Here is a 13,626-nt window from a genome sequence, read left to right as displayed (position 1 = left end):
CTGTGAGCTCTCAGGGAATGCGCCTTGCAGTATGAGCTGATCAACAGAGACAGGAGTAGAAGCATAGAACTACAGAATGGTTTTGTTTGGAAGAGACAAAGCTTTAAGATTGTCACAATGACTGTTCACTGAGCACTGCCAGGCCACCACTAAACCAAGCCCCTCAGCATCACACCTACATGTCTTTACCTCCAGGGATGATGACTTCACTACTTTCCTGGGCGTCTTGTTCTAGGGTTTGACAGCCCTTTCTGTGAAGAAACTTTTCCTACCCTGGCACAACTTCAGGCCATTTCCTTTCATCCTATTGCTGTCATTTGGGAGAAGAGACAAATGCTCACCTTGCTCCAACTTCCTTTCAGGTAGTTGAGAGAGCAAGGAGGTCTCCCCTGAATCTCCATTTCTCCAACCTAAGCAACCCCACTTCCCTCAGCCACTCCTCACAGGTTTATTTATTCTCTAGACCACTTTGCCGGCTTCATTGCTCTTCTCTGGGCCTGCTCCAGCCTCTAGAGTGAGGAGCTCAAAGCTGAACACAATATTCAAGCTGTGCAGCCTCACCAGTGCTGAGTACACGGAGACAATCTCTTCCCTGGTCTTACTGTCTACACTGTTGCTGATCCAGGCCAGGATGCTGTTGGTCTTCTTGGTCACCTGGGCACACTGATGGCTTATGTTCATCTGGCTGTCTACCAACACACCTATGTCTTCTGTGGCTGGGCAGTTGTCCAGCCATTCTCCCCCAGGCCTGTTGAAGTAGGACCTGACACTTTCTCTCCCAAGACTAGAAGCATGTCTTTGTTTCATAAGCTATTATGAACATACAGATTAAAGAGTGGGTTCATTTCTCTAAGGCTCATCTCCTGTGAGAGGAAGTTGGATAGGTGCTTTCCTTGTCTCAAAGACAGTATATGTTGAGTGAGATTTGTGCAGGTATTTGGCTAATGACTTCTAACCCTGCAGCAAAGACAATGGCTCCAGGTTGCAACGAAACATAAAATGATTTATTTTTTTCCTTTTCTTTCCTGTTTCCCTGTGGCTCCTCTAGATTTTTCCACCATGTTTGGGAAGAAGAAGAAAAGGATTGAAATTTCTGGCCCTTCCAACTTTGAACATCGGGTTCACACTGGCTTTGACCACCGTGAGCAGAAGTTCACAGGACTACCTCAGCAGTGGCACAGTTTGCTGGCAGACACGGCAAACAGGCCGAAGCCTATGGTGGATCCCTCATGCATCACTCCAATTCAGCTCGCGCCTATGAAGGTATCATGCAATATCACCTTTGAATTTCCTAACCTCCCTTCATCTGTGTCTAACCTTAATGAAGTCATGCCAACAGTCGCTGTCCTGGGAGGCAGGCACGGCTGAGTGAATGTGCAAGTACAGAGAGCTCTGCAAATCCAAATATTTGATACTAGGGCTGTGAGGGAAAAGTGTTATATGAGTTAAGGGTTATGGGTGTCTCAGAAGAGCATGAGTCACAGGTCTTGCAGGAACTGTGCCTTCATGCTTCTGGGCTGAAGGGAAAAAAAAAAGTCACAAGTCCCAGTGGACATCCAAAATGATGCTCCTCTGCAGCATTAAGCTCCATGATAATTAATTTAAGAATAATGCTTTAGGCAAAGGCAATTTGGAGCAAGGGAAAGAGGGAGAAGTACACCAAAGGAAAAAAATTGAATAGCTTGCTTAGCCAGGCAAGGAGCTCAGGGAGGGACCTCTCATTGCCACCTGACGCTGCCTGGAGGGGACAATGCAGCTGAGCTTCTCATTGGGTGGTAAAATGAGTAGAAACAGCCCCAGATTGTGGCTTGAGAGCTGCAAGCTGGACAGCTGGGGAAAAGCATGGCTGGAAAGGTAGCACTGGGCAGAGCAGCATCACAGCTCTGAGAGCATTGTCCTTAGAGGCTCAGGTTTATGGTAGACAAATATGCCCTGGTTCCTCAGCATTTCTGGGGTTGAACATCCTAACATCCCAGTCAATTGCACCTGTGCACGAATGGTCGCCTATACCCTTCTGGGCACATAGATCTCACTGTCAGGCAGCTGAAAAATAAGTGTAGGATTTAATCTTCACGTGAATTTTTTTTGCAGCAAGGGAAAATCACATAATCCTGAGAGCACGGGCCCTGTATTTATATTTGATAAGTGCACTTTGCTAAATTTACATTTGCTGCCTGCTCCTGAAGGACATTCATGACTTGCTGACCAGGACTGCTTGGTGTTGCTGCAGGATAAGGCTGGGTAAAACCAAAGTCTTAATCTTTATTGTAACAAAATACCTTACTGTGTAACAGAGGCCTAAAATACTGAGGGAAAAAAGGTAGGCAAGCCTTTTCCTGCCTGAGTAGGAGAGCAATTTTGTTCCACAGCCCTTCTTAACACCAAATTATCCTTGGGTGTTTTGACATGAATGTAAAAAGATGTTTTAAATTTAGAAAAAAAATCTCTGTACAGTCTTGCAGCACTACTACCTCTTTTTTTTTTTTCTTTTTCAGTTCTGGAGGCATAAATCCATAAGCTTACCAAGTTTTAAAATGCATTAGCTTTCTGGCACTGTACAGGCAGTGCAGCTCTGGGTCTCAGCCTGTGAAGGGGCATAGACATAGCTTGGCTCCTGTTGAAGCAGGATGGGAAAGATCAAGCCCCAAACTAGCAGTTACCACATGTTGAAGCAGAGCAAGTCTCTGTCAGTTGTTTCCAGAAAACTGTCAATTCTTGCTTCTCTGTCTGGGATGCACTTGTGGACTAAAGCATGTTATGCCGTAGAGGACTGGAGATGGGAGCCAAAGTGCAGCTTCCAAGCCAAGCTTGTTCCTCCATGATAGCCTTAGGGTGCAGTGGTCCTTAATGTAGCTGTGTATCCCACTGCGTATTCCCATTATGTGTGTCCCAGGGATAGGATACCTGCAACCTGGTCCTCTTCTCAGCCGTGACCATGAGGCTGAGCACAAACACATGCAAAGAGACTTGCAGGAAGGGTTTCTGCGTAGATGGAAGATGTAGATTTGGACAGAGATTACCCAGATTGCAGTTAATTGCATGCCACTGCTCCAAAGGGATAGTTAGACGGGAAATAGAGTGAAGACCCCATTGCAAATTGTTCAGGAAATCATGCTTTCACCCTCCAGTTACTTTCCTTATCTAAAGCTCAATTACAGCCTACTGAAATAGGCCTCCATAATAGTACTGGAAAAAACAGTTCAGTTTTAATAGCAGCTAAGAGGCATTGACTGACATCTGACAGTTTGCTTTTAATTCTATTGCAAGATGCCAGTTGTCTGTGTATTTATTTGTAATTAGCATGCCAAGTTTTAATATAACTTCACTTATGGAGAGAAACTGAGCTGTGGCCACTTTAAATCTAAGAATATTTCATGTTGCTAAAGCAGTTCAGCATAATCACTTAATTTTAGATGAATTTTTAATGTGTGCACACACACCAGCACTTTCAGTTCTGTTGAAAGGTTATTTAGGTACTGGGTATTTTGTGATGTCAGTGAGAACTGAAGATTTAAGATATGCCTGCAGCTCATGAAGATAGGAACTAAAAATTCTGAGATCCTTCAGTATTGTTTACAACTCTTTTCCACCCAGCAGCTGATATTTTAATTAGTGCACTGAGGTGTAGCAGAGGAAGAGTCATAACCATGTCCTAGTCACAGTATTAAGTCAGGCTGAGGCATTTTGCCAGTTAGTTCGTGCTGTGGTTTCAGGTCATCCAACACCTCTCTAACTCTGCTGTTTTGCACTCTTGTATTCATTTCCTTTTTAATGGCTTCAGTGCTGACTGCCTGTATGGTATGAGACAGAAGCAGTCCTGCTAACAGGTGATCTTTTGTGGCTGAAGAGTAGCACAGATCAAAGAGGTGGCTTTGAGAGCACAATTTCTTGATTTTAAGATGGAACTGGTGTTTCCTTGCATTGAGCTTCACTCCAAGCTGAAGCAGGGGCTGGCAGGAAACACTTTTTCTTGACTCCTGCAGGTTTTGCAGCTTTTCCAGTTAGTGATACTTGCTCGTTTCTCAGTCTGCAAAGCAGATAGGATCTGATGGTGCATAGTGTATCCCTTCAGGTAAAACCAATAAGTGATAAATATTCTTACCACTCCATCTACATTCAAAGGCAGCAGCAGCAATGCTGAAGAGGCAGCGCCCTGGGCTCCCAAATATCCTGGGGGATGTCATCGCCCTGCCTCTGCGCTTGCTGGGATGAAAGGCTTGCAGTGTATTTGTACACGCAGAGAGGCGGCCCGTCATGGTAATAGCAGCATTTGAATCCAAACCTGAGCTGACTGTACAAATTCATTCATTTCAAGTACAGGGAGAGACAATAATGGGATTTCCCTTCTCAGTGCGGGTGACCCAGATACCAGCAGAGTATTGTGCATTTCAGATGCCGGCAGCAGTCACTCAAACACAGCAGAAAATGTCATAGACAATGGAAATCGTCAGTGGTCTTGGTAGGTTTGGGGTGTCCAGACAGTGGGGTTTGAAAAAATGCTGAGTTTTCATTGCAAACAGCTCTGCATGAAAAATGTGAACCCACTGTGTCTTTCTGTACTTAAAATAGGCTTTATGAAATCTGAGATCCCGATGCCAGGTCTCTCAATCCACTTGCTTCAGTACTTTGTAGTTGTCTCGTGTGTAGCTGGAGCTTGTGGTTTGCGTGTTTGCCCTCAGCACGCAGTACACTGGGCCTGTCATCACTGTCACACTACACAGGAGTGCCAGTTTGTTGCCATCCTTAGATTTTTTTTTTTTTAATATTCAGAACCAATAACTAAGTAAATGCATTGTCCTTAGGCAGCAAAATTCACTCTTCATGAATTCTCTACTCTGCTCAGAATGTTGAGAAAACAACCTCTAGAACCCTCGTTTGGAGGATTTTTGCCAAAAGAGCTTAGCTTTGGCTTTGTAAAGATGCTCCATTAAGCTGCTTGAATGTCTGCTGTTGTCAGTAGGATCAGGACAGCACTGAAGACTTGTTAAAATCCCTACTCGTGTTTCCCAGTGCAGCATACTGCTAAGCTTTCTCACTTCTGACAGTACTGGAGAGGAAAATGCTATGATGATTTTTCTGAAAAAAAATCATACTGGGGTTATTTTTCAATTTACTGTGCTAGTACATGCACAAATCCTCCACTGCTTTGCTTTTGTTGACTTGGGTAGTCTTATCTATCCACTCTGTCAGCAGGTCAAGGTACCCAAATTGAGGATGGTATAGTAGAGGGATTGTCCTTGAGTAAGGAGGAAAGTGGCTATGAGTATTTGGGTGGCGAAAGAGGACTGAATCCTTCCTGCTGGGACCTCAGCCTGGCCACTTCCTGAATTTTCTTCCTCATTTTCTTCCCTTGACAGCACAGCTTATGGAGAGGATGAGGACTTTCACTGCCCTGCTGAGCACCGCAATGAGCGTTAGCACTGCTTGGCAATGCAGAGGGATCAGTGTTCAGTCAGAAAAGAGCAGAGGGAGATCCTCAGCTTGACGTTGGTGCTGCATTGTTGGCAAAACAAAAAGAGCTTCTTCTGTGTCATGTGGGTTGAGCTGCCTTCAAAGTAGAGGAAATGTGATCCTTTCCATCACTTTACCAAAATGCCCTTGGATGCCTCATAGCTGGGCTGAGATGCATATTAATTTGAGATGCACATTAATTGCGCTACTGATCTGCAGCATTTCATTTACCTACTGTCCTGCAACATGTGGCTGTTGCAGGGCAGAGAATTTCTGTAGAGGACATACTACAGGTTCACTGGCTTTTTTCTCTTTCAGCACCATGTTGCAATGATCTAATCTGTATGTTTTGTCTTACTGGTTTTAGTTTTTCTCACTTCTGCCTCTCAAACCTTGACCCTAGTCCTGGTGAGTTAACTGTAATTTTTAAAACTTTACAAAGCTTCTACTTCTACATTTCAGCCTCTCTACTACACAGTGTAAAAATAATCAGAAAATGAGTTACTAATCATGCCCCTTTTAATAGCTTGCACATGAAAACCAAGGCTTCTCTTTACTGTGCATGTTGACAGAAGGCAAAGCAGATTATTTCCCTTCCCCATCCTATGTGGTCTCTTAAGGTACTTCCAGCAATGAAATTCAAGCCTCATATAAAGTGACTTTTTTCTCCTTCATTTACATGCTTAACTTGCTTAGATAGAGGACACCGAGATTTGGACTAGGCTGTGCACAGCAGTGCTGAGTGGTCAAAGACCTCAAACAGGGCAGCTCAGAAGAGGTTCTTGTGTGGGCTTCAGATGTCAGAAATGTCCAGGTCTCATTAGATAACCCTCAGCTCTCCTCCCACATGGAGCTGCACAGAGTAAATGCCTGACCAGAAAAGGAAGGATTTAGAGAAAGAGCTGCTCAAAGGCTTTGCTGCTGTTTGGAGGCAGGTGGACAAAGCAGTGGTTGTGTTGATGTCTCTTCTTCTCTCTCCCAGATTTTGATCTATCCTTCTCTATGGCTCCTTCCTTTTACTTTTTTCTCCCATGGTGCCTCTGTAGATGGGGCAGTCAGAAGTTTTGCTTGAAGAAGTTTGGCTCCAATTCCACTAGGATGCTGTAGACACACGGCTCTTGTTTTTGACAGGACAGGACCTGGCAGGCTGCTGACATCTCGTGGGCCTTTCATGTAACCACATCATAAAAATTTGTGCTTAGTAACTTATTTCCTAATAACACAATTTGCAGTTACGCTTTGGGCCTGGTGCATGCTTAGCCAAGAGGAGAGAAGTTGGGATGAGGAGTCTTCTAAATGGGCAGCAGCCAACACCTTGCAGCACAGCAAATTCAGAGTGGAAGGAAAATGTTTTCCCAACAAGCGTGGTTGAGCAGTGGGACAGCAGCTGGAGGGACTGTAGGTTCTCAGCTGTTAAAGAGGGCAAAATTTGATGGACAACAGCCTGAGCAGCCTAACTGGACCTTGACATTAGTTGATGTCTGCAAAAATCTGAGGGGTGGGTGTCAAGTGGATGAAGCCAATCTCTTGTCAGTGGTTTACAGAAATAAGGCAAGGAGCAACGAGTACAAACTTGAACATAGAAGGTTTCATCTCAACATGAAGAGAAACTTCTTTACATTGAGAGTGACAGAGCACTGGAACAAGCTGCCCAGAGAAGTTGTGGAGTCTCCTTCTCTGGAGACTTTCAAAACCCACCTGGGTGCATTCCTGTGCAAACTAGCCTAGGTGATCCTGCTTTGGCAGGGGAGTTGGACTTGATGATCTCTGGAGGTCCCTTCCAACCTCTAAGGTTCTGTGATTCTGTGCTCTGAACAGAAGGTCAAACTGGATTACCTGCAGTGGTTCCTTCCAGCTTCAGTTTTTCTTTATCTTCATCTGCAAGTGATTGTGATCAGGTTTGTAATTTTCCTGTAAGTCAGCCCCACTTTCAATCTATTTTGATCACTGAACAGGAATATGTTTGATGCTCCATTGTCAGTGGAGCGCTATGGGTACAATGACTCTTTGTTCACCAATATGGTTAGGTGGTCATAATCCGCTTTATTTCCGTGATACAGTGACTTAGATGCATTCTAGCAAGAGGCGTGCTCCACCAAGATTGGTTACAGTCAGAGGGTATGGGGTTACTGGTGAGGCATAGATAGGTCAGCATACCATAACAATCTAAGGGTCAGCCCTCCAGACCACCTACTCCAGCCCCCTTGGCTATCTAACTCTGCCCACTGCAGTTTGATTTCCTGGGCTAGCAGTGTCCCAAGGCCGTTTCTCAGCACAGTTGCTCATGTTTATCATTTCTGTGTCCTCTGCTAACAAGAATTCTCCAACACTTCACAGTGCCAGAAGAAACTACAGCAACAAATCTAGGTAGAAGTTATTTATTTCAAAGAGGTAGCACCTCACTCCTGAGGGCTGCTTGATCTACTGTTTTTCAAATTGACAATACTACTTCAGTTAATCTCCTTGTACAGATCTGATACAAATGTGCCATCTAGTGTCCACAGATGTGTCTTACTGTGACATTCCCTCAGTATGAGAAAAGCCAAGTTGCCAGTTTTGCGTGGTCTAGCAGGAAATCTGTCATTGCACGAAAAGAATCAATGAACAAAGTACACAGCTCGGAAGGTTTTTATTGTTTATAACACTAGGTTAATATGTTCTCGTACAGGGGAAACTTGTGGTGCTGTTTCTGATTGTTTGAAAATTACAGGGTTTATATAAGTCCTTTAGAAGAGTATCCTGCCTGTGAAGTGGGGCTTGATGAGAGAGAAATGCCTGAATAGAAGAATAGGAAGAATTTTTTTCAGATGAGTAGTTCATGTAAGGGAAAATACAGTTTCAATGTAAAGAGTGTCAGCTGGAAGAGGCTGTCTTTTGGAGTTCAGAAATTGTTTGTTTCAGGGTTTTCTGTCAAAGTATTTAAATATTTTGGGTTTAAAGATTTAAACAGTCTTGAATGTGAAGTGTCTTGAGAAGGAGCCCAGAGCAGGGCTGTTATGGTAGCTTGTTTTCTAACACCACTGTGACAGGAGCTGCTTGTCCCTTTCCATCCATGTTCCCTGGGCAAGGGAGGTCTAGTGAGGTGAAAAACTGATTGAGGACATAAGTTAAGGGAGAGAAGTGTCATTGCTCCAGTAATAGTAGATTCCCTTTTGCTTGTACCCTTCTCAGGTCTTCTCTATGCCCATATCTGTTCAGTGCCATTAATACATCTTATTCTCTGTCAAAAGTATATTAACTGGTGCATGGACATTTTTACTACAGTGTCCCAGTGGCAACCCAGAGTCATCATCAAATGAAGTCAAGCCAATGTTTAAGGGACATTTCTATAGTGCTCTTAATGACATGGTTTAGCTTGGTCAGACGGTTGGTTAAGATGATGGTCGTAGATCCCCTTCAACTGAAATATTCTATATTCTATCCTGACTTCCTCATCACCTTTTTAGCAGCATTTTCATACCATTGCATTTAACACTGTTGGAGAACTTCATGCAGCTTGACTTGAAATTGTTTTCCCAGAACCTCACTGTAGTATCAGGAGGATTATCATTTCAGATTGACTTAAAACACAAAACGTTTAACAATTTTTCAGTTCAACTGATGAGCCAGAAAAGAAATTATTTGCATATTTTTTTCTGACCAAGATATTGGTCCTTCGTAGCAAACGTCTCAGGTTTGGCCAGGTATGTTTGGAGGGTATGTCTGCTGCTGAGCTTAGAGGGTGACAATCAGCTATCTGCTTGTCATATCCTTCATTTAAAAGGTCCCTGACATCCCCAAGGGAACTTGTTATTAGTACCCTACTCCTGCAGATACTTGGAGGCAAGCTTGTACCTACACCTAAGTGGTCACACTAAGCTTGTTGAGCTTTTTCCTAGAGTAGTGTCAATTTGCTGTCTGCAGGATGGAGATCTAGGGATGTTGTGTAGAACTCCTGAGTAAGCTTTGTTCATGCAACAGTTGGTGTTGATTTGAAATGGTCTGCTCACATGAGAGAGGAGTTACTTTACCTGGGTCTGTGGCAATAACAGACAATAATACAGATCAGAGACTTCAGTGTATCAATGTAGTTTGATGTAATTAGCAAAAGAATACTTTCAAATGCCATTTGCATCAGAATTTTTACTTTAAAATAAGGTTGGCATTGGACAAACTTTGCAAGACAACTTTTTAGATGAGAATTTATGCAGGCAAGCAGAACTCTGGGATATGTTAAGTAAAGATTGAAAAGAAATTCAGAGTTGGTGGTTTACATCTGCCATGGCAGACCAGTTTGCAGGTATGTTAACCTGGAGGTCTACTCAGTGTCAGCATTTCAGAAATTGAATCTGGCCTCCTCTGGGAATACCAGACTGGGAATATTCTCCTGGTATTGCCATGTAACCTGAAACAAGCCAGGAATTAGATCCTGAGCAAGGACAGTTGTAATCAGGTTCTTTTTTTAACATGGAAGTTAGTCGCTGAAGAGAAATTTATAGGAAGCTGTTCCACTAACTACTCTCACAGACTTGCCTGTCCTGATAAGTGAGTCGCATTCTCAGCTTACTGCCTGGAGGTGAAGGGCTTTGGTGCTAACATGGTTGTTGTTTCCTTCTCGTTCCTTTGGCCAGGCATTTTTCCTCCAAAACATCCTCTGCCCTGACCCACACAATCACGGGGGCCAGAAGGCAGGATTTTAGGTAAGCAGAGGCAATGCTTTGGGGTGGCTTCTTCAGAATTAGGGTCCTTATGGTTTTTGTACAGTAGCAGTAATCTTCCAGAGTAAAGTATGGAAAATAAATAGTAAAGCATAAGCAGTAAGCGCTTTCCCCAGTAAATGTGGAAAAGCTGAATGTGTTTTACCCAGCTTCAGTTAAATAATTCAGCCAGCTCTCATTTACCTTAGCTGAGGAAGCCACTGGAATAAAACACTCATGGAATTTTCATGGAGTCACAGAATGGCTTGAGGTGGAAGGGACCTCTAAAGGTCCTCTAGTCCCACTTCCCTGCAGAGAGCAGGGACATCTTCACAGAATGTCAGGGGCTGGAAGGGACCTTGAAAGATCATCTAGTCCAACCCCCCTGCCAGAGCAGGATCACCTATACCAGATCACCCAGGAACACGTCCAGGCGGGTTTTGATTCTCTCCAGAGAGGGAGACTTCACAATCCCCCTGGGCAGCCTGTTCCAGTCTTCTGTCACCCTCACGAGGAAAAAAAATCCTCCTCGTGTTTACATGGAACGTAGAACTGGTTGCTCAGAGCCCTATTTAACCTGACCTGGCATGTTTCTACTTCTGTGGGAAACCTGTGCCAGTATTCCACCATCGTCATGCTAATAATAAGAAGTCTTCCTGACATCTAATCTACATCTCACCTCTTTTAGTGTGAAACCATTGCCCCTTGTTTTGTCACATAGGCTCTGCTAAAAACAATGTTCCCATCAGTCCTCTTTTAGGTTTTATTTCCATGGACTGTCTGAACGTCCAGTAGTGCTGCTGAAGTCACTTGGAGAGTTGTTATTAGACATTCTGATCAGCGGTGGGCAACACTAGATGGCAGCAAAGAATCTCTGGGAGTGCGTCGTCATGCGTGTCAGACAGACCTGGGCAGAAATGATGAGGAAATCTGCTTGGACATCCTGATGGCGTTCGTTCAAGGTGGACGTTTGAGTTCACTTCATAACGGGTCTGGGGAATTGCATATAAAATTGAGCACGCAGCATTTTCACTCCATGTTGGCACTAAGGCAGTGTTTGCTACTTCCATTTCCATTTAACCATGCAATGTTGAGAATCATTTAGGAGCTACACAGTTTGCACCTTTCCAAGATGTATTGATTCCTAGATCTGCTAGTGAACTTGTTTCCATCTACTCTAGTCCAGAATAGAACTCTACTGATTATAGTCCCATTAAATTATATTCTGTATTATAACCAAACAGCCAGGTTTAGTCAATGACAGCTCAAAAAAAGTAGTAGTAGGATCAGGGGGAAAATAATGTTGCTAAGCTTCACATGCTTGTGGACACGAAGCTTCTGGTGTAAATGTGGGTTTTTTTCATGTCTTCTGCTCTGACATGATTAGATCTGGGCTTTGGTGGCTCTCAAACAATTTGAAAGTGCTTCACTGCTGTTTCTTTTTTGTCTTCTCCTTCGTGCAGGATCCAATTACACTAGACAAGTGCTGTCTAGAGACTTTTAAATGCTTTCTCCTTCTTCGTGATTTTCCCGTGCTGTCCAGGGGGGTCGGAGGAAGGGGAGGGAGCAGCACTTTGTCAGGCAGATTAATTTATTAAGCATGTCAGGACTAATCTGCTGCTGGGGACAGAGTGCACTTGGCAGTGGCACAGCCCAGCAAATCGAATCAAATCGAGATTACTCTCGAAATGTTTCGGCAGTTTCTTGTAGATGAGCTGCGGTGCCGTGCCGGGCATCACCTCTGCCAGCTATGCTGCCACCAAGTAGCCTCCCCAAATTCTGTCACTATTTCTTCCTGTTGAGAGCTGTTTGATTTGCATTTCTCATCTACAAGAGCAAATAATTAAAACACCAGCTCAGGAAGCTCCTCGTGTCTTTCCTCTCACCTACCTTGTGCATTTGACCTAAGGGTTAGGTTTGGCACAGGGGCACTCTTTGCTCTTTGTGCAAGTGAAAGACTCGGTGGGAGTTAGTATCGCTTTATTTAGGGCATTCCTAGCGCTGCGCTTCTCGTTTAACAGCTGTTCTTGAAAAGGAAAACCACTATATTTGGAACAAGTCATGGTGTGATTTTACAACATGTGTGACATCCTTTTGTGGGTTTATTTTGCTAGCACAAATCCCTGAATTCCATGAATGTGGAGTGAGCTTTCGGGAGAAGATGTACACCTCCCGTGTGCATGGTCAGGAATGCACCATTTTATTGAAATACCTTGAAATTGATTCAGTGTTTTTAAGGGACTAAAGCATTTTTTTTGTTACTGCATGGGCTGTAGACTCATTTCTCCTGCTGTATCTTGACAACCCCTTCCCTGCCAGACTGGCCAGCGTGTTGCACACATCATCCCATCCTTCCTCGGTGCATTAATCCCAAATGCGCCGGGCTCTGATTGCAGTGGCTGCCCTGACCCCATGTGGTACGTGGCTCAGCTCCTGGGAGATGAGCCCCATCTATCTGCCAAACACTGGCTGCTCGGTGCTTGAAACTGAGACACTCATCAGCATCTTCTTCTGCTCACTGCTTTCACCTGATGATTTATGGAGTGGGAAGGTAATTCACAACCCTACACCACATCTTACAGAGCACAAGGAGATTCTCAAGCTGGCCTCCATATGCTCTGAAACAGAAATGTTGACTTTGTCTTCAAATATCTTCTGAATGTAAAGCCTCCTTTGCTATGGTGGCAGTAAAAAGTAGTGCAGTTTAAACTGTTTCTTCTAAATTATCAGATTGTCAAAATCCTCATTTTAATTAAAAGCAGGGAGATGACCCTGACTACAGTTGGGTGACCTGAGAGCCTCTACCCTCCTAAGCAAGCTTCCCACTGCCATAGCTGTCAGATTAAGGTAATTACTTCCCCGGTGTTAATTTTTATCACACTGAAATTTGCTTAAATATTTCAGAAACTCAATCAAGCCACAGCCAGAAATCTTTCACTGAGAAAAAAAGTGCCAGGATCTTTAATTGGGTTAATGCTCCATCAACCTTTCATTTCTTAATGGGCATGTTTAGGGCATGAGGGGAACCTCATCCAGGGACATGTCATCTGAGCTGCAAAGACAGTTTATGCCGCAGAGTGACTTCAGAAATGACAAACTGCCCCTCTCTTAAGGGTGTTTTAATTGGCACTGTTGGTCAAGAGCAAACTGCATTCCTTTTTTCATAATGCATGTCAGTACGGGGAATAGAATCAGAGAATTGCAGGAAGAGACTTTTATGATCACCAAATCCAATCATTAACCCAGCACTACCAGGTCACCACTAAACCATGTCCCTCAGCACCACATGAAACATTTCTTAAATCCCTTCAGAGATGGTGACTCTGCCATTTTGCTGGGCAGCCTATTGCCGGTCTTGACAGCTCTTTTGGGGAAGAAATTTTTCCTAATGGCCAACCTAAACCTCCCCTGGCACAAGTTTCTTGTTTCCTCTTCTCCAAAGACTGACACAATGTTATACCCCCCCAGTTCCCAGTGCTAATCATGTGTAGATGTGACA

At 43.9% G+C, this 13,626-nt stretch overlaps 1 protein-coding gene across 2 annotated transcripts in view; it reads left to right on the top strand.

Annotated features, from left to right (window-relative positions):
• Positions 1–13,626, top strand: part of PAK5 (p21 (RAC1) activated kinase 5) — a 97,574-nt gene that overhangs the window by 54,475 nt on the left and 29,473 nt on the right. For both annotated transcript variants that reach the window (XM_064146115.1, XM_064146114.1), the window contains exon 2: positions 1,049–1,263. In XM_064146115.1, the coding sequence (XP_064002185.1) occupies positions 1,060–1,263 (204 nt within the window). In that variant the 5' untranslated portion in view covers positions 1,049–1,059. The remainder of the gene's footprint in view (positions 1–1,048; positions 1,264–13,626) is intronic.

Source organism: Pogoniulus pusillus, chromosome 7, assembly GCF_015220805.1.
Source record: "Pogoniulus pusillus isolate bPogPus1 chromosome 7, bPogPus1.pri, whole genome shotgun sequence".
Taxonomy (NCBI): domain Eukaryota; kingdom Metazoa; phylum Chordata; class Aves; order Piciformes; family Lybiidae; genus Pogoniulus; species Pogoniulus pusillus.
This window is presented reverse-complemented; position numbering and strand designations above follow the sequence as displayed.